This window comes from Muscardinus avellanarius, assembly GCF_963383645.1.
Source record: "Muscardinus avellanarius genome assembly, chromosome: X".
Lineage (NCBI taxonomy): Eukaryota > Metazoa > Chordata > Mammalia > Rodentia > Gliridae > Muscardinus > Muscardinus avellanarius.
This window is the reverse complement of record NC_137792.1, coordinates 81,073,823-81,099,604: the sequence shown is the minus strand read 5'-3', so window position 1 is coordinate 81,099,604 and position 25,782 is coordinate 81,073,823. Positions and strand designations below refer to the sequence as shown.

Sequence of the window (25,782 nt, the reverse complement as noted above, 5' to 3'; positions counted from 1 at the left end):
AATGTACATAAACTACACAATGGAAGAAAATAAAATTTCTTAAAGAGTTTTTAGAACCACAAATGGTCCAAGCTAATTGAATATAGTATTATCAATATTGAACCAGTTAGCTTTGTTCTTTAGAGAATAGCTTTCTTTAGTTTAAGACTATAGTTCTAATTTAGTGACCACGAGTTTGTCTTGTTGTATAACCACAGATAGTGCCCTAAAGCCTTGGTCAATTACCTTGCAAGTGTGTGCTGGAGAGGATATATCTGAAAGCTTTTCTGGAAAATGAAGGGATGAATGTTATAGGGCTGGAAATAACAATAGGAAAATGAATTTAGCCTTTATATACTGTTGAACACCCCATGATACTATGACTTTATAGATTTGATGCCAATATACACACCTGCAGCTCAGGAACGATAGTTCCTCTCTCTGGACAGGACCCTCCAAATGATGTGAGAGGTGAAGGAAGCACAATAGGATTTGGGCTGATAAAGTTGGAGATGTCACATGATGGTGAATCTGATACAACCCTCTGCATGATTACTTTCTCCACCACAATAAACTGGTTCCAAGGCAACCAGAGTGTCCTCTTCTCAGACAGGAAAGGTGACCGTTCAAAGGTTAAGATGACAGAGATACCACCAACAGCGACAAGGTCAAAGCTGAGAAGAAATAAGTATAAGATATGTCAACCAAACAAGCAAACACAATAAAAGATTAAAACTAGGTTAATTTTAAAATTGTGTCCTTTCCTTCTTTTGGAACTCAATTATATCCATCTGTATTTTCTACTTTATAAATTTCTTCTATCTAAATATTCATTTCACAGATGAGTTCATTTCCTTATCCAATAGACTTTTGAGAAAAAAATTTTTACACCACCAGTTGATATTTACCCAGATTTCATGAACCAATTTTTTTTTATTTTAGCCTTTCTTTTTTTTTAATTTTTTTTATTGGTGCACTGTATTCATACATCATAGTGGGATACAAAGAAAACTTTTGTAGACATACATGCACACATCGCCCAGTCAGCCCCCACCCAATCCCCACCCCATTCCCTCTCCATCCCTCCTTCCCATGCTTGGCTAAGTGGTTGACATCTAGTATTATAGCAATTTATCCAAAATTAAAAATGATAATCTCACATAACAGTTTCATTTGTCTGATACCAAGCTTTTGATAACATAAAGATAATATTTCAATATTTCTTTTTGCTTTCTTTCTTACCAGAGAATATTTTTTTCTTTTTTTTTTAGGTGAAACTATCATATATTTATATATTTATTTTTCAGAAAAAAATCTATCCTAATATGGAATATGGATTCTAGATACCCAAAACGATCTCGAAAAAGAACAAAGTTAGGAGATGTATATTTTCTGATTTCAAACCATATAAAGCTACAATAATTGAAACAGTGTAGTACTGTTCTAAAGGCAGATATATAAACTATTGGAGCTGAATAAGAGCCTAGAGCTAAATTCTTCCATATATTGTCAAGTTATATTTGACAAGGTTTCCACAAACATTTAGTGGAGGAAATAATAATATTTTAACTAAATAATGTTGAAAAATTAAAATTACATGAAAACATTTCAATATTTCCTTTTGCTTTCTTTCTTACCAGAGAATATATTTTCTATTTTTTTAGGTGAAACTATCATATATTTATATATTTATTTTTCAGAAAAATTATCTATCCTAATATGGAATATGGACTCTAGACCCCAAAACGATCTTGAAAAAGAACAAAGCTAGAAGATATATATTTTCTGATTTCAAACCATATAAAGCTACAATAATTGAAACAATGTAGTACTGTTCTAAAGGCAGATATATAAACCATTGGAGTTAAATAAAAGCCTAGAGCTAAATTCTTCCCTATATTGTCAAGTTATTTTTGACAAGGTTTCCATGAACATTTGGTGGTGGAAATAATAATCTTTTAACTAAATATTGTTGAAAAATAATAATTACATGGAAAAGAATAAAATTGGACCCTTACCTAATCCCATATACAAGTATTAACTCAAAATAGATAAAAGACCTAAATATAAATCTTAAGACTATAAACTTTTAGAAGAAAATCTGGGTCATAAAACCTCAAAACATTGAAATTGGCAGTGATTTCTTGGATATGATTTTAATGGCACAGGCAACAGAAGAGTATACAAACTCCCTAAAAAATAAAAAAAAATTGTATATCCAAAGACAATGTAAACAGAGTTAAAAGTTACTAATAGAATGGGATAAAATATTTCCAAATGCTATATCTGAAGGTATATTAATATTCCAACTAGACATCCTAAAAATTAACAACAATAAAGGCAAACAATACAATTTAGAGATAGGTAAAAGACTAACATAAATAATGAATCTCCACAGATAACCAATCTTAGTTGTCTGTTGGATGGAAAATCTTGTTTCTCTGGTTCTGGTGTGTGTTACCTATTTCTTCTTTGTAGTTAATCTCTTTGAGTATTTTCTCTAGCGCTGGTTTTGAAAGCATAATTTCCTTCAGTTTCTGTTTGTCATGGAAGCTTCTGATTTCTCCATCTAATTTGATAGAAATTTTGCTGGGTAGAAAATTTTTGGCTGGAAGTTGTTTTCTTTCAGAGTTTGGAATATGTTACTCCAAGCCCTTCTGGCTCTCATGACTTGGTTTGGGAAGTCTGGAATGATTCTAATTGGTTTGCCTCTGAATGTCACTTGGTCCTTTGTTTTTGTTGCCTTTAAGATTCTCTGCTTAGCTTCCACATTGGTCATTTTGACAATTATGTGGCATGGGGATCCTCTTCTCTGATCCTGTCTAAAGGGAGTTCTATAAGTTTCCTGGACCTGTGTATCAAACTCTTGCTCTATGTTTGGAAAATTTTCTGCTATTACTTCCTTGAAGAGATTGTTGATCCCTTTGGTATCACTTTGTTTTCCCTCCTCTATTCCAATTATTCTTAGGTTAGCTCTCTTAAAATGGGCCCATATTTCTTCAATATCAGATTCCTGCTTTTGGATTTTTTTTCTAGATTAGAAACTATGCGTTCTTTTTTGGAATGATCATCTTCTAAGAGCGAGATTCTGTTCTCCATGTGGTCTAATCGGTTGTCTGTGCTTTGAATTGAGGCCTTTACTTCATTAATTGCATCCTTTATCTCTTTTTGGCTCTCTCTGAATTCTTTTCGAAGCACCTCTATTATTTCTACCGTTATTTTCCTGATTTGATCTTCTAGAAATCTCTGATTTTCTGTTTTATTGGGTTCTGATGTTGTGGGGTTGTGGGCATTCATTGCTCCAGTGTTATTCCTCTTTCCCATGATTTCGGAAGTTTGTGCCTTCACTGGGTTCTTCCCTTGAGTCACTATGACTTCGCTTAAGGTGCTCTGGATCTCGAGTCTGTAGTATCTCAGACCCCACTACTCCTTTACTGGGTTGTATCACAGAGTCTCCGACCCAGGGAGTTGATAGAGGCTGCTTTAAACTATGGGGGGGTGCCAGGTTCCATGTTCTCCTATGTTGTGATATCTCTGCCACCGCCACTCCCCCACTGGGTCAAGTCCCAGGGTGTACAGTACTGGGATTTCTCCTCTGTGGCCCGCAATTTGACTCACTGTTCTTGAGTACACAGATGTAGCTGTACTGGATTTGGTGAATTCACTGCTGCTGCCGCCGGTGGCAATATGGCGCCACTGCCACGCCCTCGGCCATGAGACTGGCATATTTTTTCTTCTCTGGTTTTGAGTTTTACTCTGAGTTCCTGCAGTGTTTCCTGAGCTCAGCCACTGGGAGCTTTAGATGCTTCCTGCGCCAAAAGATCCCGCCTGGCTGTTCCGCAGCGGCTCACCTTGGCTTGCTGTAGCCGTCCGGTGAATTCGCCGCTTCCGCCGGCAGTATGGCGCTGCTGCCGCATCCTCGGGCGTGAGGCAGGTGTGTCTCCTCTGTGGCTCTGAGCTCTGTTCTCAGTTCGCTTTTTCTCTGGGGCCTGGTGATTTTTTTGTTTCTCTGGTGATGGTGTTTTCTGGCTATGAAAGGCGCTGATTTTGTGGTAATGGAGATTGATTGTTAGCGGGGCTCTTAAGCCCCACTTTTCTCGGTCGCTACCTTCCCGGAAGTCTCTCATGAACCAATTTTAACAGTATCTTAAACATTTAACATAACTGTATGTATTTTTCCAAGACAAAATTGACGCTACTTTGTGCTAAAGATAACAAAAAGATGACCATTTCATATTCAGCAACATATTTAATATAATGTATTATTCATCATCAAAATTTTTTAGAGTGGTAATCCCAGCATTTGGGAGGCTGAGACCGAAGGATCACGGTTTGCAGACAGCCTCAGCTACTTAGTGAGGCCCTCTGTAACTCTGTGAGACCTGGTTTCAAAATAAAGCATAAAAAAATTAGGGCAGGGTTGTATCTCGGAGGTTGAATGCCCCTGAGGTCCATCCCCAGATCTGAAAATATAAAAAAAAATTTTTTTGGAGGGATGGGAAGGGAATGGGGTGAGAATTGGAGCTAAATGGGTGATATATACATGTATGTCCACAGTAGTTTTTTACCCCAATATGAAATATAAATATAATGCACCAATAAAAATTAAAAACAAAACAATACAAAACAAAATTTATAATGTAACATAAGAAAAGCAAAGAGCCAAAAAGTTAAATACCTTTTTCAGGGTCACAAACATAGTGTCAGAAACTAGACAGCATATTTGAGGTAACTCTTGGAGAAAAATACCACAGAGGAAAATTGCTAATGAAATTTGCTTGAACTACAACATTCATGAGCCCTGTGCCCCACAACTGACAACCTTCTTTGCCTTACTTTTCTGCTTGCACACCATATTTAAGATTTCTGGTAAGCTCCAGAGTGACTCTTAGCTTCCTTTTGTAAGGCAAGCTGTAATGAACCTGTTCCTCTCTGCCGATTTCTCCATATATATCTCTGACAGAGCAAGACTACCTCTCCTGTATGCCAACTCTATTTTTAGATGTGGTTTCTGACAAGACTATTGTATAGGAACAATTTCAGTTCATTCTACACTAGATGTCTCTACCTTACTTCTCTTTTAAGTATAATAGTGTCTTTGAGACAAAGCACTTAGGAGCATTCAAAAAGATATAATACTATAGGAAAGTAAGATAATGAAAAATTATTATCATTATATCTTAAAGTTTGATTCATTTCTAAGGGCAATATGATGATAATATTCAAAGCAATGTAAATTTACTGGAGAGTGATGTATTAAAATAGGTCTTTTAGTACAATACTTCTTCAATGATAAAAAGCCTGAATAGGGTATCAGACTTAATTATGGATATCTAATCACTTCCTTCATATGATATTTATTATATTTATTATAGTCATACAAATTATTTCTTATTGCAGAAATATTCTAGATAAAGAGAATTGGACAGTAACAAAGGATGGATAATATTGAATATTTTATTGTTGCTTTTTAGTGACGTAGCTGTAATATCAAGGCAGTTTCCAAGAAAAGAACTTCAAGAACTGCATTAGATATAAAAATAATCTAGGACTAAACTAAAAAAGAAAAACCCAATGCCTTATTGTTTAAGACAGAGAGGATGAATTTATGATCCTATGGGAACCGTTTTTGGCAAGTGCAGTGGGGAATATCCAATGCTGCTTGTCAAAAGTTCTTTCCTCCAGTTCAGCTTCTACATAGATTTAACTCTGTCCTTCAGCAAGTTTATCTGCTGTACCCAAACACTCAATCTAAATTCATTAAAACTAGAGGGCTGAGGAGAAGGGAAGATGGCGACAGAGAGAAGTAGCACTTACTAGTCTTTCTAACACCTGATCTCCATTGCCTCAAAAACAGCATTCTACAAAGCCAGAAAATACTATCAGTAGAGGAATAAAAATGATAAATACAAGGGACAGAGAATAAAAAAAATTAGAAGACCAACCAGAGAGCAGAAAAGAAACCCACCCGACTTGCAGAGGCAGGCACCGTGGCAGTGCCACCTTGCCTCACAACTCCAGACTCCAGAGATGAAAAGGAAAACAAGGACCTAAAGTAAGTAGCTGCAAATCTATGGGTTGTAAGTCATTAGTTCTTCCTGTGCAAATACCAGCTACAACTTCCAGTGGCTGAGCTCACCACGCCCTCCAACTATCCAGAGTGGAGCTCAACACCAGAAAAGAATCCGAACCCCTCATGGCTGAGGGAACCATGGTGGCACCATGTTGCCACTGGTGGACAGGCTCACCACATCCTCCAGAGGTCCAGATCAGCATGCACCAAAATTGCGAGTAAAACTAAGATCCCCACAGGAGAACTCCAAGTGCTGCATCCCCAGGGACTTGCATAGCCTTCATGAACTCACTGGGTCTGAGATTTTGTCATTCAACCCAGTGAAAGAGTAGTGGGGACTGAGATTACAACACTCTCCAGAGATCCAGAGCTGCACTCAATAGCACCATAAGTGAAGTCATGGTTTCTGTGGGTAACTGCCCAGTCTGGCACACCCAGGCACAGATGCAGCCGCAATAAACTCCCTAGGTCTGAGATTTTGAAGTTCAACCCAGTGAAGGAGTAGTAGCGGCTGAGATTACCACACCCTCTAGAGATCCAGAGCTTCTCTCAATAACATCATAAGTGATGTCACGGTTCCCACACAGCAGGGCGCATACAAAAGTCATTACAGCAACAAAACCTAAACATCCAACAACTATGGGACAATATGACACATTCTAACTCATGGATAAAAAGCATTGAAGAAGGGATAGAGGTATAGACAAAAGATATTTGTAATCTCTTCAGATAAATAATTTCCAAACATGGAAAGAGACTTGGACTTACATGTTCAGGAGACATATCATGCCATATAATAATCAAAATGACCAACACAGAGGCCAGGGAGAGACTCTTAAAAGGAGCGAGAACAAAAGAACAGGTGACATATAGGGGCAAAACAATAAAAATCATCCCAGACTATGCAACCCAAGTCATGAATGCTAGGAGAGACTGGTATGATGTGCTCCAAACCATGGAAGAAAACAACTTCTAACCAACACTGCTATATCAAGCAAAGATATTTTTTGAAATTGATCGAGAAACAAAAGTGTTTCAAGATAAGCAGAATCTCAAAAAATTCAGGAATTCAAAGCCAACACTAGTGAAAATAAAATACCAGAACCAGAGAACCAGAGAAGAGATAAAGTTGATCATTGGGGAAACCTAAGTAAAGAAGAAATAACATTATAGCAAACAGAAGATAGAACACAAAATGACAGGAAACAAAAATCATATTTCAGTAATAACTGAATGTCAAAAGACTTAACTCACCAATCAAAAGACATAGACTGGCAGTGTGGATTAAAATACATAATCCAAATATATGCTGTTTGCAAGAAACTCACCTTACAGCCAAAGAAATTCATAGACTGAAAGTGAAAGGATGGAAAAAGATATATTCTGCTAATGTAGATCAAAAATGGGTAAGGGGAATAATGCTGATATAAAAAAAACAGATTATAAGCTAAAGCAAATCAGAAGAGACAAATCAGGGCACTTCCATTAGTTAAAAGGAACAATCCATCGAAAAGATATAATGATAGTAAATGTTTATGCCCCAAATGTGGGTAAACACACATTTGTAAACCAAACCCTCTAAGATATCAGATCTCAAATAGACCCAAATACAATAATATTGGGAGACTTTGGACTTCCAGGAAGATGGCAACCGAGTAAAGCGGCATATAAGAATCCCGCTAACAATCAATCTTTATTACTACAAAATCAGCGCTTTTCATAGCCAGAAAACACCACCAGCAGAGAAATAAAAGCTGTAAGTAAAAGGGGCAGAGAGAAGGAAGGTTAGAAGAACAGCCAGGCGCCAGAGAGGAAACCAGCCCGCATATGCCACCAGCGCCATCTTCTCTCGCAGCGCTGGGCTCCAGAGAGGAGGGGGACTCAGAACGGAGCTCAGAACCAGAGAGGAGATATGCTGGCCTCACGGCCTGGACGCGGCAGCAATGCCATACTGACGGTGGCAGCCGTGAGCTCACCGGACGGCTCAAGCCCAATGCACTCAACAGCCTACCAGGCTCCAGAGAGGAGCAGTGGACAGCAAGCCGAGGTGAGCAGTTGAGAAACAGCCAGGTGTAATTCACCAGTTTTTTCGGCGCAAGGAGTGTCTAAAGCTCCCAGGGGCCGGGCTCAGCACGCCCTTCAGGGACTCAGATTGTAACTCAAAACCAGAAAAGAAATATGCCAGCCTCACGGCCGAGGCCGTGGCAGCGGCGTCATATTGCTTTTGGTGGCGGCAGCAAGTTCACCAAGTTCGCGACAGCACACTCAACAACCGTTGGCATTGGCTACTGTTTATTGCCATTTTGTGAATAAGAGAAACAAAATTTTGGTGTTCATGGTTCCTGACTTCCAACCCCTGCTACTCCACCATCACCCAACCCTCAGCACTCGAAAAAGTACTGCTTACCTGTTAGCTCTTCTAAATCCCCACTACTAAGACTGGTCTATACACAATACCCACAATCAATGGGAAGACATCAGAAGAACAGGCCTGAGAATATTGAAAATATGAGAACCAGGAATAGTGGAGAAATGACAGAAGTCATGAATACTCACCTACAAAAAGTACAAGAAGGGGATTTCAGAATCTTGATTTACAATATGAGGAAAGGATTTAAAAGAAGTCTAGAGGAGATGAAAGATGAGTTGGAAACACTAAGAAAGAATCAGAAAGAGGTCTGGAATGAAATGAAAGAGTCGATAAGTAAAATGAAGAGAGCAATAGAAATAAATTCTGGAAGATTAGATGAAATGGAAAACAGAATTTCAATGTTAGAGGATAGTACATACAAAACCGAAAACACGGTCAGTGATATACAGAAATCTTTACAGCAATAAAACCTAAACATCCAGCAAATATGGGATAATACGAAGCATCCTAACTTACGGATAATAAGCATTGAAGAAGGGATAGAGGTACAGACCAAGGGCATTCGTAATCTCTTCAAAGAAATAATTTCAGAGAATTTTTCCAAACATGGAAAGAGACTTGGATCTTCATGTCCAGGAGGCATACAGAACACCATTGAGACAGGACCAAAGAAGGACCTCCCCACGCCACATAATAGCCAAAATGACCAACATAGAGGCCAAGGAAGGAATCTTAAAAGCAGTGAGAACAAAAGGACAGGTGACATATAGAGGCAAAGCAATAAGAATCACCCCAGAATATACAACCCAGGTCATGAATGCTAGGAGAGACTGGTACGACGTAATTCAGACCCTGGAAGAAAATAACTTTCAACCAAAACTACTCTATCCAGCAAAACTACTATTCAAAATCAATGGGGAAAAAAAAGTATTTCAGGATACACAGAATTTTTAAAAATTCATGAATTCAAAGCGAACACTAGAGAAAATTCTTAAAGAAATAAATTATAAGAAGAAAAAAGAAGCTGACTTCAGAACCAGAGAAGAGAGAAAGTCCATGAGTAGAATTAAGATTATATTTAGCATTAGGACTAGTATAACATTTAGTTTAATTTCTTATATGCGTTAGTTTTTGCTATGTTTAAAAGCTTGGAAAAGTGTTTTCTTATCATATATATGTGAAATTATGTTCAATTTCAGTGTATTGTAAGAGTTTCACATTGGTTTAGAATTAGAATTACAGTTAGCGTTAGGGCGAATATAACATTTAGTTTAGTTTCCTATATGCGTTAGTTTCAGCTATGTTTAAAAGCTCAGAAAAGTGTTTTATATGTCATATATATGTGCAATTATGTTCAATTTCAGTGTATTGTAAGAGTTTCACATACGTTTAGAATCAGGATTACAGTTAGCAGTAGGACGAATATAACATTTAGTTTAGTTTCTTATATGCATTTGTTTTGGCTATGTTTAAAAGCTCAGAAAAGTGTTTTCATATCATATATATGTGCAATGATGTTCAATTTCAGTGTATTGTAAGAGTTTCACATTGGTTTAGAATTAGGATTACAGTTAGCATTAGGACGAGTATAACATTTAGTTTAGTTTCTTATATGCGTTAGTTTCAGCTATGTTCAGAAGCTCGGAAAAGGGTTTTTCATATCATATATATGTGAAATCATGTTCAATTTCAGTGTATTGTAAAAGTGTCACATTTGTTTGGAATTAGGATTACAGTTAGCGTTAGGATGAATATATAATTTAGTTTAGTTTCTTATATGCATTAGTTTCAGCTATGTTTAAAAGCTTGGAAAAGTATTTTGTATATAATATATATGTGCAAAAAAATAAATAAATTTTCTGGAAAAAATATTGAGAGACTTCAACACATCTCTTATGTCACTAGATTGATCTTAAGTGCAAAAGATAAGTAAAAACCCTTCATAACTAAAGAAAGTATAAACAAAATGGACCTAATATACATATACAGAATATTTCAACCAGGAACAGTAAAATGCACATTCTTTTCAGCAGCCCATTGAACCATCTCCAAAATAGTCACATCCTGGGCCACAAAGCAAGCACCAGCAAATTCAAAAGATATAATTTCCTGCATCTTTTCAGACCACAATGGAATTAAAGTAGAAATCAACAACAGGAAGACCAAAAGAAACTATTTAAATATATGGAGATTGAATGATACACTAATAAATGATGAGTGGGTAAGATCAGAAAAGAAGGGAGAAATAAAGAAATTTTTGGAATTAAATGAAAATAGAGATACAACATACCAAAATCTATGGGACACTTTGAAGGTGGTGTTAAGAGGAAAGTTTATAGAATTGAGCTCCCACATAAGAAAAAACAGTCACCAAGTAAACAAACTAATGACACATCTCAATGATCTAGAAAGACTGAAACAGTCTAATCCCAAACCCAGCAGAAGGCCAGAAATTATTAAAATCAGATCAGAAATAAATGAAATAGGGAACAAAAAGAAATTCAAAGAATCAACAAAACAAAAAGCTGATTCTTTGAAAGATTAATAAGATTGAAAAACTCCTGGCCAACCTAACCAAAAGAAAGAGAGAATCAACTCAAATTATATATACTCCAATAGACTGAAAAACTTGGAAGAAATCCATAGATTTCTAAGCACATATAATCGACCTAAACTGAACCAAGAGGACAGACATAGCAAGCCTAAACCAACCAATAGCAAGCAAAGAAATAGAGACAGCAATAAAAATTCTGACATCAAAGAAAACCCAGGTCCTGATGGGTTTCCAGCTAAATTCTAAAAAACCATCAGTGAAGAACTAATACCAATAATTTACAACTTGTTCCAGGAAACTGAAAGAGATTGAATTCTCCCAAATTCCTTCTATAAGGCCAGTATCACATTAATCCCCAAACCAAATAATGATACTTCAAGAAAGGAAAACTACAGGCCAATATCTCTGATGAGCATAGATGCAAAAAACCTAAACAAAATACTAGTTATACACATTCAAAACTATATCAAGAGAATTATACACCACAACCAAGTTATTTTCATCCCAGAAAAGCAAGGCTGTTTCAACATATGCAAATCAATACAAGTTATTCACCACATAAATAGAACAGAGAAAAAAAACCACATGATCATAACAATAGATGATGAAAAAGCATTCAACAAAATTCTATACCCATTCATGTTAAAAACACTGCAAAAAATTGGAATAGAAGGCCAGGCATGGTGGCACATGCTTGTAAACCCCGCGCTTGGAGGCAATAGCAGGAAGATCGCACAGCTTTGAAGCCAGCCTCGCTGGCTTAAGAGACACTGTTTCCAAATAAAAAATATATAAAAATAAGTCTGGGAATATAGCCCGGAGAAGGGTTCCATCCCCAGTATCACAAAAACACTTGGAATAGAAGGAATGTACTTCAACATCATTAAGCCAATACAAAATAAACTCAAAGCCAATGTCATACTGAATTGTGAAAAGCTGCAAGAATTTCCTCTAAAATCAGGAACAAGACAAGGATGCCCACTATCACCACTCCTTTTCAATATAGTCCTCATGATTGTTGACACACAAATAAGACAAGAATAGAAAATCAAATGAATTCAAATAGGAAGAGAGTAAATAAAACTATCCTTATTTGCAGGTGACATGATCTTTATTTAGAAGACACAAAGAATTCAACCAAAAACTACTGGAGCTTATTAACCAATTTAGCAAAGTTTAAGGATACAAAATCAATCTAAAGAAATCCGTTGCTTTTCTATATGCCAAAAATGAATCCACAATGAAAGAAATAAAGAAAACAATTCCACTCACTATAACCTCAAAACCAATAAAATACCTAGGAATAAACTTAACCAAAGATGTAAAAGACTGCTACAAGGATAAGTATAAAACATTAAAGAAAGAAATTGAAGAAGACCTTGGAATATGGAATGATCTCCCTTGCTCATGGATAGGAAGAATAAATCTCAACAAAATGGCCATTCTGCCAAAAGTGATATATAGATAAAGTGCAAATGCTATCAAAATAATGACATTCTTAATAGACTTAGGAAAATCAGTCATAAATTTTATATGGAGAAAGATAGACCCAGAAGAGTCAAAACAATCCTCAGGAATAAGAATCATGTGGGAGACATCACAAAACCTGAGTTCAAATTATTTATAGAACAATAGTAGTGAATACAGAGTAGTTTTGGCACAAGAACCAACCAGTGGAACAGAATAGAAGACACAGGAAGAAACCCAAACACCTATAGTTAATTAATCTTTGACAAAGGGGCCAAACTCATGTGCTGTAGAAAAGACAGCCTTTTCAACAAATGGTGCTGGGAGAACTGGCTATCCATTTTTAGAAAGATGGAATTAAATCCTTACTTCTCCCCATGCACAGGCATCAACTAGAGATGGATCAAAGACTTAGAAATTAGACCAGAGACTGTGAAATTATTAGAGAAGGGCAAAGGCTCAACACTACAATATATAAGCACAGGCAGTAACTTTCTCAACAAGACCTCCAAAGTGCAGGGAATTAAAGCAAGAATTAACAAGTGGAATGGCATCAAACTAAAAAGTTTCTGCTCATCAAAGGAAACCATCAAGAACCTAAAGATAAAGACTACAGAATGTGAGAAGATCTCTACCCGCCACTACTCTGATAGAAGGCTAATATCCAGAATTTACAAAGAGCTCGAAAAACCTTACAGTAGCAAAACAAAGAATCCAAACACAAAATGGGCAACTGAATTGGATAGACACTTCACAAAAGAAAAGATACAAATGGTCAATAGATACATGAAAATATGTTCAACATCATAAGCCATCAGAGAGATGGAAAGAAAAACTATGCTGAGATTCTATCTAATCCCAATCAGAGTGGAAAGCATAAAGAAGACAAATAACAACAAATGCTGGAGAGGATGTGGGGAAAGAGGAACTCTTTTACACTGTTGGTGGGAGTGCAAACTAGTTAAGCCTATATGGATACCAGTGTGGAGATTTCTTAGAAAATTGGCAATAGAGCCACCATATGATCCAGTTATACCACTCCTGGGTACATTTTCAAAGGGACTGAAACCAGAGAACTACAGTAACATATGCATACCCATGTTCATAGCAGCACAATTTGTAATAGCCAAAATATGGAACCAACTTAGATCTCCATCAACAGATGAATGGATTACAAATTTATGGGAAATATACACAGTGGAATCCCACTCAGCTATAAAGAATAAAAAAGATAGAAAGACCTGGAGAACATTATGTTAAGTGAGATCAGCCAAGCACAGAAAGAGAAGTGATATATGTTTTCTCTAATATACCCAAACTTAGGACTATTAGAAATACCAGAAGGACTCCAGATAATGTAGGGGAAACCTCAGCAAAGCTGAAATGTAAGGGTAGGAGATAAAGAAGGCTGAGGTTGATTAATGGAGGATCTACATTAGAATATGTGAAAAGTATGAATGTAGCATGGTTCACCTGGACACTCATTTTTTGAAGTAGGAAAGTAAAGTGGTGGGGGAGAGGGCATCATGCAGTCTGAATGTATATGATTTTCAATATGATCTACAAAAAATAAAAATAATTAAATTAAAAAAGTTAAATTAAAAAACAAAAACTCTAGAGGGGTTATTTAAGAACAAAACATCCAAAAACCCAAATAAACTATTCAAACAATAACATATATATCTGAGAATTATTCTCTACTTCTTGAAATATTAGCCAGATGGAGTAGTTTTCTTTTTTGTTTGGCTTCTTATATATCTTAGCTCAATTCTCAGGTCTATTATATTAATTTTTTGTCTTTGGGCTAGTTATTTAACCTTCATGAAAACACAGTTTTCACATTAGTAAAATGGGGCCAATATGATATATTTATTAGCTACTAAAGTATATGAGTAAATTAAAGATTTATGGGTCAAGCATATAGTAGGGACTCAACAAATGCTTTCTCCTCAATTTCAAATCAAATCAAATCAAACGTCTACCATATTATCTTTTGTTGTAGTTCAAATAAAATATAGACAAGTTCTGGGTTATCTCCATGAACAGATATTGATTTTAAGTTCTTGGTACTTCCTCTAGGCTTCTTGTGATGGTTAGCTTCATAACTTCTCTAAGTTATAGTATCTATTAACTCAACCAAAAAAAAAAAAAAACCACAAAAAAAATCTAGGTGTTGTAGAAATGTTTTGTAGATGCAGTTAATATTTACAATGTGTTGACTTAAGTAAGGAAGATTGTCCATTATAATGTGAATGGATATCAACCAATCAGTTGATGCCTTAGAGTAGAATTGAGGTTACTCTGAGTAAGAAGAAATTCTGCCTCAGGACTACTGCATCAATCTACCAGACTATCTATCCTACACGACGTTTGACTTGCCTGTCCCCATATTCATGTAAGCCAATTTCTTGAAATAATTTGAAAAATTAAGTTGAAATTTCTTTCTTTCTTTCTTTCTTTCTTTCTTTCTTTCTTTCTTTCTTTCTTTCTTTCTTTCTTTCTTTCTTCTTTCTCTCTCTCTCCCCCCCATACACACACACCCTGGTGAGTCCTGACTAATACACTTATTTTTCCATTTCGCTGTTTATATAAGTTAAATACTTCCTGGCTGATGCATTAATTGACATGGAAGTGGAAGGTGATCTGTGGCCAAAATCCCATTTATACCATTCCAATGCCAAATAGAATGCTCTCTGAATGACTAAATTCCTTGGTATTTACCCTACCACATATTTTTTTCCATTTTCACAGATCATTAAGAACTGGTTTCCAAGTCATATAAAGTGGATATAAAAGATCCAAGAGAGGGTATTTATTTGGATATTGTTGTCAATTAAAATATTTTCAATCAGTCTTATCCATACATGTAAGACCAGTGAAACCCATGCAGTGTATTATGGTATCCATAAATGACAAACTTTTGCCTTGAGAGGGAATTAGAGAGAACCCTCTCTGTCTTCCAGTTACTTAGAACAAATTTCTTGAGACATTTATTGTTTATAAATAACTTTCTTTTTTTAAAAAATATTTTTACTGGTGCATTGTAGTTGTATGTCTTAATGGAGTACAAGATGTATGAGGGATGTAAGCCCAATTAGCCCTTACCCAATTCTCACCCCATTCCCTCCCCTCTCTGTCCTTCTCTTGTATGGTTTAGTGATTGACTTTGATATGTTTATGAATGTACATTGTGTAAATTAGGGAATTTCCCTCTCCCCCTTCCATCTCCCTCAGTTAGGTAACCTTATTTGCTCATTTATGGTTTCTTCTTCTTCATGTAGAGTTCCTCCTATGACCCATTTCCTTCCTAGCATCCGATTTCTTATTTTTTTGTGATTGACTAATCTTAGCATAATATTCTCCACTTCCGTTTCCCTGAAAATGACATACTTTTGTTCTTCTTTATGGTTAAGTAAAATTCCATTGTGTACATATCCCATAGTTTTGTAATCTATCCACCTGTTGATGGATACCTTGGATGGTTCTATAGTTTGGCAATAGCAAATTGTGCAGATATGAAAATAGGTATGCATGCATTGTTTTGGTAGTTTGGTTTCTATTCTTTTGGTTAGATACCCAGAAGTAATATTGCTAATCATATTATAAGTTAATTCCCATTCTTCTGAGGATCCTCCATACTGTTTTGCAAAGTAGTTGCCCTAATTTGCAATCCCACCAACAATGTATTAGAGTTCCCACTTCTCCATATTCTCACCAGCATTTGTTGTTGTTTGTGTTTTGAATGACTGCCATTCTAATTGGAGTTAGGTGAAATCTCAAGGTAGTTATAATTTGCATCTCTCTGCTTGCTAGAGATGTTGAGCATTTTTTCATACATTTATTGGCCATTTGACTTTCTTATTTGGTGAAGTGTCTATTTAGTTAACTTTCCCATATTTTTATTAGATTATTTGTTTTCCTAGTGTTGAGTTTTTTTTAGTTATCTGTATATTCTAGATAGTAGTCCTATATCAGAAGAGTAGGGGGCAAAAATTTTCTCCCAATCTGTCAGTTCTCTGTTGAGTTTCTTGATAGTTTTCTTTGTTTTGCAGAAGCTCTTCAGTTTCATGTGATCCCACGTATTGATTCACCTTTTAGTTTCATGTGCCTTTGGGGTCCTGTTGAGAGTTTTTTTTTTTTATCTGTGCCTATGTGTTTCAGTGTTGGACCTATGCCCTCTTCAAGGAGCTGCAAGGTTTCTGGTCTAATTTTTAAGTCTTTGATCCATCTTGAATTGACTTTTGTACAGGGTGGGAAAGTGGGTTTATTTCCATTCTTCTGCATATGGTTAACCAGTTTTGCCAATACTATTTATTAAAGAAGTTATCTTTTTTAGCATATGTTTGCCTACTTTGTCAAAAATCAATTGTCTGTAAGTGTAAGTGTGCAGATTTATTTCTGAGTCTTCTGTTACTTATCATTAACCAAACTATTTTCAAGTAGTTCTCTCAACATTTTAACAAATACCAGTTATATATCAAAGATGAAGTTTGTAAATTATAGAAGATATGAAAACCATATTATATGGATTCAAGTTTTGCTTTTATCTTTAATAGTTGTGTTAATATGAATAAATAGTCTTATCTGAAAAATATGGAGAGTGACAGTAATAATAACCTCATAGAGTTGTGAGGATAAAGATGGAATGACATTAATGAAAGTGTGTGTTATACAAGGGACACTCAAACATTTTTCCTTTAGACTTTACTTTCCTACCACATTGGCATGTTTCTTTATGAATATCTAACCATGGTACTTCTAATTGGCTCAGTTTTCTACCCCATTCCTCCTTTAGATTTGTATTCATAATTTTGTTCCGCTGACCTACACCTTTCCTGGTTCTCTAGGGAAAGCTAACAACTAGAAAGTGATTCATAATGAGGGTAACTGGCTCTTTATCCTACATGATGTATTTGCCTTTGACATGGACTTTGAGATAGCCAGTAACTTAACCCAATGCAGTTATGCCAATTGTGAGAATTATACACACTACAGCAAACTGATGAGACTGATATTTGGAGATAGAGTCTCCTTTTCAGCACCTCACATATCTCTGTCTACTCAGTATTTAAATGCTAATCTCAACATTTGTATAGTTTTTACCCTCAGATATATTTTCCTCATGATTTTCTACTATTGAAATATATTTAATTGAGGGAAGCAAGAATCAAAGACATAAATGGAACCTCTCATCACACTGTTACTTTATGTCCAAGAAATGACAGTGGGGCAGTCTGGTTGTCATTTGAGACAAATATATTGAACACTTACAACATTTATGAAGCCTGAGATGAGAGCCAATAGCTATCTTTTTTTTTTTTTTTTTTTTTTTGGTAGTACTGGGGGTGGAACCCAGAGGCTTTCTACCTCCAGCCTATACTCCCAGACCTATTTTATTTATTTGGAAACAGGGTCTCGCTAAGTTACCGAGAGCCTCACTAAGTAGCTGAGTCTGGCTTCTAACTTGTGTGATCCTCTTGTCTCAGCCTCCCAAGCTCGAGGATTACAAGTGTGCACCACCACACCCAGCAATCATTTTATAGCTATCATTTTCATAAATCTACTTCTCACAAACAACTCAGCAGAGGAGAGTTTGGTCATTTTATTTAAAACTAAAAGCACAAAAATAACAACAAAATCACACCCTTTAATGTTCTCTGTAACTTGGAAACATAACTTTTTGACTTTTTAGACATTAAAATTATTTTGTAAATATCAAATAATTCACCAAAACTTTGGTACCCAAGTTAAAATAAACAAAAACAACAAACTTGGAGCCCATCAGTTCTCTATGAGAAATCAAATGTCTTAGTATATTCTTTCTAGTAGTCAAATTATACTACATGATTGAAGATGTTGGCAAAAGAAAGGCTAGTTTTTGTACCAGTTACTTGTAAGTGAACTACAGAAAATTCTACCATTCAATCATAATTGGGAGAAAGTCCCATTTGAATTAGTGGGAAGCCTCAATTATTGATTATTTGATAGAAAATATTCAATACCTGATATCAAAGTAGTAGTTTTTCTGAACTTGTTATAATAAGTAGGTGGCTAGTTAATATTAGTAATGTAATTTACATATAAATAATTCACTAAACTCCTTCAAAAATAGTTTGTTTTCTTAAGTAGGTTAAAATTCTTCCTTATCTTTTTAAACTACATTTTTATAAGTACTTTCTTTACAGGAAGTTGTAAAAATAAATTCAATGCAGACTAAGTTGGACAATTAGCATTTCTGAAGTTATTTGGCCTAATAATGTTTGATTGTAGATTCTTGAAATGAGATTGTCCCTCACACTGTGATAAAGCTTTAAGGCAACAGCTCTTTTTTGTTAGGATTGAAGTGGCTTGTTGTGAGTAGGATGCTTAAATGATAGTCACCTGGAGAACAGGCTACCTCAAGGCCATTATTAACAGTGTTCTTGAGAGAACATAAATAGGTACCTTCAAGATGGACACATGGGCCTATTGACTCAAATATTCTGAACAAATGTCTAACTAAATTACAGAAACAAAATGATTTTTGTGAGTACATTTTTTTCCAGGATGAAGGTTTTACTTAGAGTTCTTGTTTCCAGGTCTCAGAGAGAGACCCTTAAAAACCCTTAGAGGACATTCTGGTAGTTAATGATTAATAATCAGTCATTATATTTATATAGTCTGGCAATGCATGTCAAACAGTATCAGTCACTTAGACAAATATGTAGGCTAGAGAGGATACATTTTTTTTGGTGGTACTAGTGTTGGAACCCATGGACTTTCTACCTTTGGGCTATACTCCCAGACCTATTTTATAATTTATTTGGAAACAGGGTCTCACTAAGTTTTTGAGAGCCTCACTAAGTAGCTGATGCTGGCTTTGAACATGTGTATTCCTCCTGTCTCAGCCTCTCAAGTGCAGGGATTATAAGCATGTACCACCACACCTGACAAGAGGATACATTTTTTTATAAAAGAAACCTTTTTAATGTGGCTGAATTTTGACTGTTTATAAGAAACCTTTTGGACATGTTAATTTCTGAAATATGCCAGGCCTATCATCAAGAAAGGCTTAAGTGCTTACAGTTACCTATTTAATATTTGTTTTATTTCACTGAATGTTGAAGTCAAATTTATTGGTGGAACTGGATAAAAAATCTAAACCTTTATATCAGATCAGAGTTTCAAAATTAATGGAGAATAATACTGAAATGTCAGAAGTTTGGTTTGACTTTGATTGGAAATAGAGAAAATAAATATCACCAATGACTTTTCTAGATACATCTGGAAGGAAGATGTGCTTACTATTACTGTATCATCCTAAACCTTAGTTTAACCCATGGCTAGAGGTCAGTACATTATTTCCACAATGGTCAGAAGCAATATTGACCTACCTTCCATCTTGCCGGCTAATGGTAAACCCATAATCACTGTGGTGCAAGAAACTAACATTCACCCCCACAAGAGGGGTTCCATCAACAGCCACTACTTGTCCTCGGATCACGCAGGCACGCCTGTAATACAAAACCAAAGGCAATAAAGAGAACATGTTCAAACTAGACTCTAGAAGCCAAGTTGTAGAAACTTCAGAAGATTTTTGAGTTTACAAAGAAAACAATAATTTCACCAATAATAATAAGTTCTAATAATATTTTGGAGAATGATGGTTATCTATTTACTAATCAAATTTGGGATCATAACAATATGGTTCTGAATTCAAATATTTTTAAAGTAACAGCATATTATCAACATTGGCCAATGTAATTAGAAATTCCTTAATATAATTTTATCATATAATACACATTTGAATAGTACTCCATAAACTATTTATCACACCACTTATTTTAGGATGGTGAGTTGTTAATACTTTTTTCTGCGCTGTTATTATTATTTCCTTGGGAGACAATTCTATTTGTAGAAGAATACCTTTCTCTCATCAAAATTAGCCTATCACAGAGAGTGAAGGGTCATATGTTTTCTTTAATATGTACATAGTAGGGAGTAATTAGGATACAAGAGAGACTCCAGATGGTGAGAAGAAACCTCAAGGGGGCCAGGGAGGAAATATAAGGGTAGGGGTGGTGGAAGACATATGTTCATTAATAGAAATACTACCATAGACAATGTATATACATGTTAATATATACCAGTGTTAATCTGGGTATTCTGTACTAGAAAGGAGGGAAATGGGGAGAGGGCACCAAGGGCATGTGTATCTATGTCATTGTCAACATGATTTATATTACAATGTGAGACTATACTGCATCAATGAAAGCACAAAAATAGGATGATTTATATTGGTTAATGCATTAGTACACTGTAGATATTAATAAAGTCCCCATTAACCACCTTTTTCCCCTTTTTGCTCATCAGAAGTAATCAGCAGTATCAAATTGTTATGTAAATTTTCCATGTATTGCATACATAAGCTTAAACATTTTAAAAAGCTATTGATACAATGTCAAACTGACTTATATGCAAAACTAACACCAAACTAACAAACACACATATTTGAGTGAACTTTAAGTTAAAGTCTATAAAGGAGACAGGACCCTGTTTTTGATTTATTTAGTAAAATATTTCTGGACATTTCCTCTTTAAACACATGAGTGTTCTTACCAAAGAATGGGATTCCATTAAAGTAGCCACTAAATAGGGCTGCTTTTCAGGGCTTTAGTCTACAAAAATGGCCATTATTTTCAAATCTGGCCTGGTTGACAATCAGTAACAAATTCCCAAAGTCTGGGAGCTAAGAAGAGGTCTCTGGGACAAAATTCAAACAATGACTTTTCACTGGTCTGCCATTATTTGGGGGTAGGGGAGGAAAAATTTTTTTACCAGAGTCCAATTCTAGTCTTGATAGCTCTGAGCTCTTGGCTCTGCATTTTATAGCTGGTGCTGGCAGGGTCGAGGAAGGTTGAACATGGTCAACGATTTTTCCTAAGGCATGAATTTTTTTTCTCGCCAAGTGGAATTCAGAGTATCCTTGTCATTTCAATCTTGGATTACAAGGGTTTGTATTTTGAGGGTTAATGTGCCTTTTCAGAAAAACCCTAATATCTAAAGGCTCATGAAGAAAAAGATCACTGGAGGAAATAACAAAACAGAAAAATCAAAATACCAAATAAGCAGAAGAGAATTCACAAAGATTGTTTTATATGTTTTAGTCAATAAACCTCATTACTAAATTCTACTGTAATAAGAAAATTAGTTATAAAATGTGCTAATAGGATTTATCCTGCTTTATTTAAGGACTTTTCATATACAAATTACAAACCATTAAGTATTATACAAAGGCAATCTAGTATAATTGTTGCTCTTTATGTTTGCATATATTCTGAGCTCTCAGACTAACATTCCTAGTTCTGTGATGTAAGTCAGTGACTTTTTTCTTTTCATGGTTCTAAATGGCATGCAAATGGCATATGCTATGTGCTATGCCTGATTATCCAAATCTCTATCATTGAGAGGGGGATTCAAAATGGCGACTGAGGGACACAGCACTTCTCAGTAGCTGAAACAAATAAAGTTCAACTACTTAAAAGGCAGTGTCTTAATCAACAAAATAAATACATCCCAGGAACCAAAACATATCCAGGTACCTCCGCGGAAACCCTGAACTCGAAGAAGAAGAACAAAGATTGGGCATCAGACCTACTGCAGATACAACTGGGCCTCCTGCCGGCAGGCTGGGTGGGCTTCCTGCCCAAACTGCACTCCCTAGTCCTGACTGATACCACCGTGGCAAGATAACCTGAGACTGAAAATGGTCATAGAGCCTCATCTTAAGCAGCGAGTGGTGCCCACATCAGAATACTGTGCGCTCACCAGAGATGGGACCACAGCGGCACAGGGACTCCCATGGATGCCTGGACCAAGGAAGCGAGCTCCTCCCCCATCACCCACCCTCAACACTGGAAAAGCTCTGCTGACTTGCTGAGACCTCTAAACTCCTAATACTAAGATTGGACTAAACATAATACTCACAAACGATGAGTAGAAATCAGAAAAAAAAGGACAGAGAACGCTATAAATATGAGAACCAGGAATAATGAAGAGACAACAGAAACCACGAATACTGACCTACAAGAAATGCAAGAAGGGGAGTTCAGAATCTTGATTTACAATATGATGAAAGGATTTAAAACAAGTCTAGAGGAGATGAAAGATGAGTTAGAAACATTAAGAAAGAATCAGAAAGAGGTCTGGAATGAAATGAGTCAATAAGTGAAATGAAGAGAGCAATAGAAAGAAATTCTGGAAGATTAGATGAAATGGAAAACAGAATATCACTGTTAGAAGACAGTACATCCCAAACTGAAAACACGGTCATGATATACATAAATCTTTACAGCAACAAAACCTAAACATTCAGCAAATATGGGGTAATATGAAGCGTCGTAACTTACAGATAATAGACATTGAAGAAGGGATAGAGGTACAGACCAAGGGCATCCGTAATCTCTTCTAAGAAATAATCTCAGAGAATTTTTCCAAACATGGAAAGAGACTTGGATCTTCGTGTCCAGGAGGCATACAGAACACCATTGAGACAGGACCAAAGAAGGACCTCCCCATGCCACATAATAGCCAAAATGACCAACATAGAGGCCAAGGAAGGAATCTTAAAAGCAGTGAGAACAAAAGGACAGATGACATATAGAGGCAAAACAAAAAAATCCCCCCAGAATATACAACCCAGGTCATGAATGCTAGGAGAGACTGGTACGACGTGATTCAGACCCTGGAAGAAAATAACTTCCAACCAAAACTAGTCTATCCAGCAAAACTACTATTCAAAATCATTGGGGAAACAAAAGTATTTCAGGATAAACAGAATCTTAAAAATTTCATGAATTCAAAGCCTACATTAGAGAAAATTCTTAAAGAAATAAACCATAAGAAGAAAAAAGAAGCAGACTTCAGAACCAGAGAAAAGAGGAAGTTAATAAGTGGGCCATTTAAGTGAAGAAGAAAGACCAAACCACCCAAGAGTAGACAGAACACAAAATGGTAGAAAAAAAGAATCATATTTCAATAATATCTCTTAATGTCAAAGGACTTAACTCACCAATCAAAAGACATAGACTGGCAATGTGGATTAAGAAACAAAATCCAAATACATGCTGTCTGCAAGAAACTCACCTTACAGCCAAAGACATTCACAGACTGAAAGTGAAAGGATAGAAAAAGATATACCATGCTATTGGTGACCAAAAAAGAGCAGGGTAGCAACCCTGATATCCAACAAAACAGACTTTAAATTAAAACACATCAGAAGAGACAAATCAGGACACTTCCTTTTACTAAAAGAAACAATACACCAAGAAGATATAATGATAGTAAATATTTATGCCCCAAATGTCGATGCAACCACATTTGTAAAACAAAACCTTATGGACATCAGATCCCAAATAGACCCAAATACAATAATTCTGGGAGACTTTAATATGCCTCTCACACCACTGGATCGATCTTCCAGGCAAAAGATGAGTAAAGACTCTTTAGAACTAACGGAAACCATAAAGCAAATGGACCTAATAGACATTTTCAGAATATTTCAGCCAGGAACTACAGACTACACATTCTTCTCAGCAGCTCATGGATCCTTCTCCAAAATAGACCACATAATGGGACACAAAGAAAGTGCCAGAAAATTCAAAAGGTGTAATATAATCCCTTGCATCTTTTCAGACCACAATGGAATAAAAGTAGAAATCAACAACAGAAATCTCAAAAGAAATTATTCAAATACATGGAGATTGAATGATACATTATTGAATGATGAATGGGTAAGAGCAGAAATTAGGGAAGAAATAAAGAAATTTATGGAAACAAATGAAAACAGAGACACAACCTACCAAAGTCTATGGGACACTATGAAGGCAGTATTGAGAGGAAAGTTTATTTCATTGAGTGTCCACATAAGAAGGACAGAGAACAACCAAGTAAAGAACCTAATGACACAACTCAAGGACCTAGAAGTCTGCAACACTCTATTCCCAAAGCCAGCAGAAGGCAAGAAATCATTAAAATTAGAGCAGAGATGGGCATGGTGGTGCACGCTTGTAATCCCTGCGCTTGGGAGGTGGGGACAGGAGGATTGTGCAGGTTCAAAGCCAGCTTCACAAACTGGCTTAAGAGACTCTGTTCCCAAAGAAAAATGTAAAAATAGGTCTGAGAGTGTAAGCTGGAGGTAGAAGGGCTTCCAGAAACCCCCAGTACCACCAAAAAAAAATTAGAGCAGAAATCAGTGAAATAGAGAACAACAACAACAAAAAAAAACAATTCAAAGAATCAATAAAACAAAAAGTTGGTTCTTTGAAAAGATTAATAGAATTGATAAACCCCTGGCCAACCTAACCAAAAGAAAAAGAGAATCAACTCAAATTGTCAAAATTAGAAATGAAAAGGGAGATATCACCACAGGTAGTGAAGAAATTAAAAAGATTATAAGAAACTACTTTAAAAATTTATACTCCAATAGACTTGAAAACCTGGAAGAAATTGATAGATTTCTAAGCACAGTTAACCTATGTACACTCAGCCAAGAGGCTATAGCCAGCCTAAACCAAGCAAAAGCAACCAAAGAAATAGAAATGGCAATAAAAATTCTTCCACCAAAGATAAGCCCAGGCCCAGATAGGGTTCCAGCTTTAATCTACAAAACTTTCAGTGAACAACTAATACCAATACTTCATAACTTGTTCAGGAAATTGAAAGAGATGGAACTCTCCCAAATTCCTTCTACCAGGCCAGTATCACATTAATCACCAAACCAAATAAAGATACCTCAAGAAAGGAAAACTACAGACCAATATCCTTAATCAACATAGATGCAAAAATTCTAAACAAAATACTAGCTATACACATTCAAAACTATATTAAGAGAATAATACATCATGACCAAGTTGGTTTCATCCCAGGAAAATAAGGCTGGTTCAATATATGCAAATCAATACATGTTATTCACCACATAAATAGAACCAAGAACAAAAACCACATCATCATAGCAATAGATGCTGAAAAAGCATTCGACAAAATCCAACACCTATTTATGTTAAAAACACTGCAAAAAGTTGGGATAGAAGGAAAGTACTTCAACATCATTAAGGCAATATACTGTAAAACCAAAGCCAACTTTACACTGAATGGGCAAAAACTGCAAGAGTTTCCTCTAAAGTCAGGAACAAGACAAGGATGCCCATTATCAACACTACTTTTCAATATAGTCTTTGAAACTCTTGCTGCAGCAATAAGATAAGAGAAGGAAATCAAAGGAATTCACATAGGAACAGAAGAATTAAAATCATCCCTATTCACAGATGCCATGATCCTTTATCTGGAAGACCCAAAGAA

General features: G+C 35.8%; 1 protein-coding gene across 3 annotated transcripts in view; it reads right to left on the bottom strand.

Moving 5' to 3' along the window:
• TENM1 (teneurin transmembrane protein 1) overlaps positions 1 to 25,782 on the bottom strand; it is a gene marked incomplete at both ends in the record, with an annotated part of 892,332 nt that overhangs the window by 217,379 nt on the left and 649,171 nt on the right. For all 3 annotated transcript variants that reach the window (XM_080719098.1, XM_080719100.1, XM_080719099.1), the window contains 2 exons: positions 392 to 653; positions 19,818 to 19,937. In XM_080719098.1, coding sequence (XP_080575224.1) covers positions 392 to 653; positions 19,818 to 19,937 — 382 coding nt within the window. The remainder of the gene's footprint in view (positions 1 to 391; positions 654 to 19,817; positions 19,938 to 25,782) is intronic.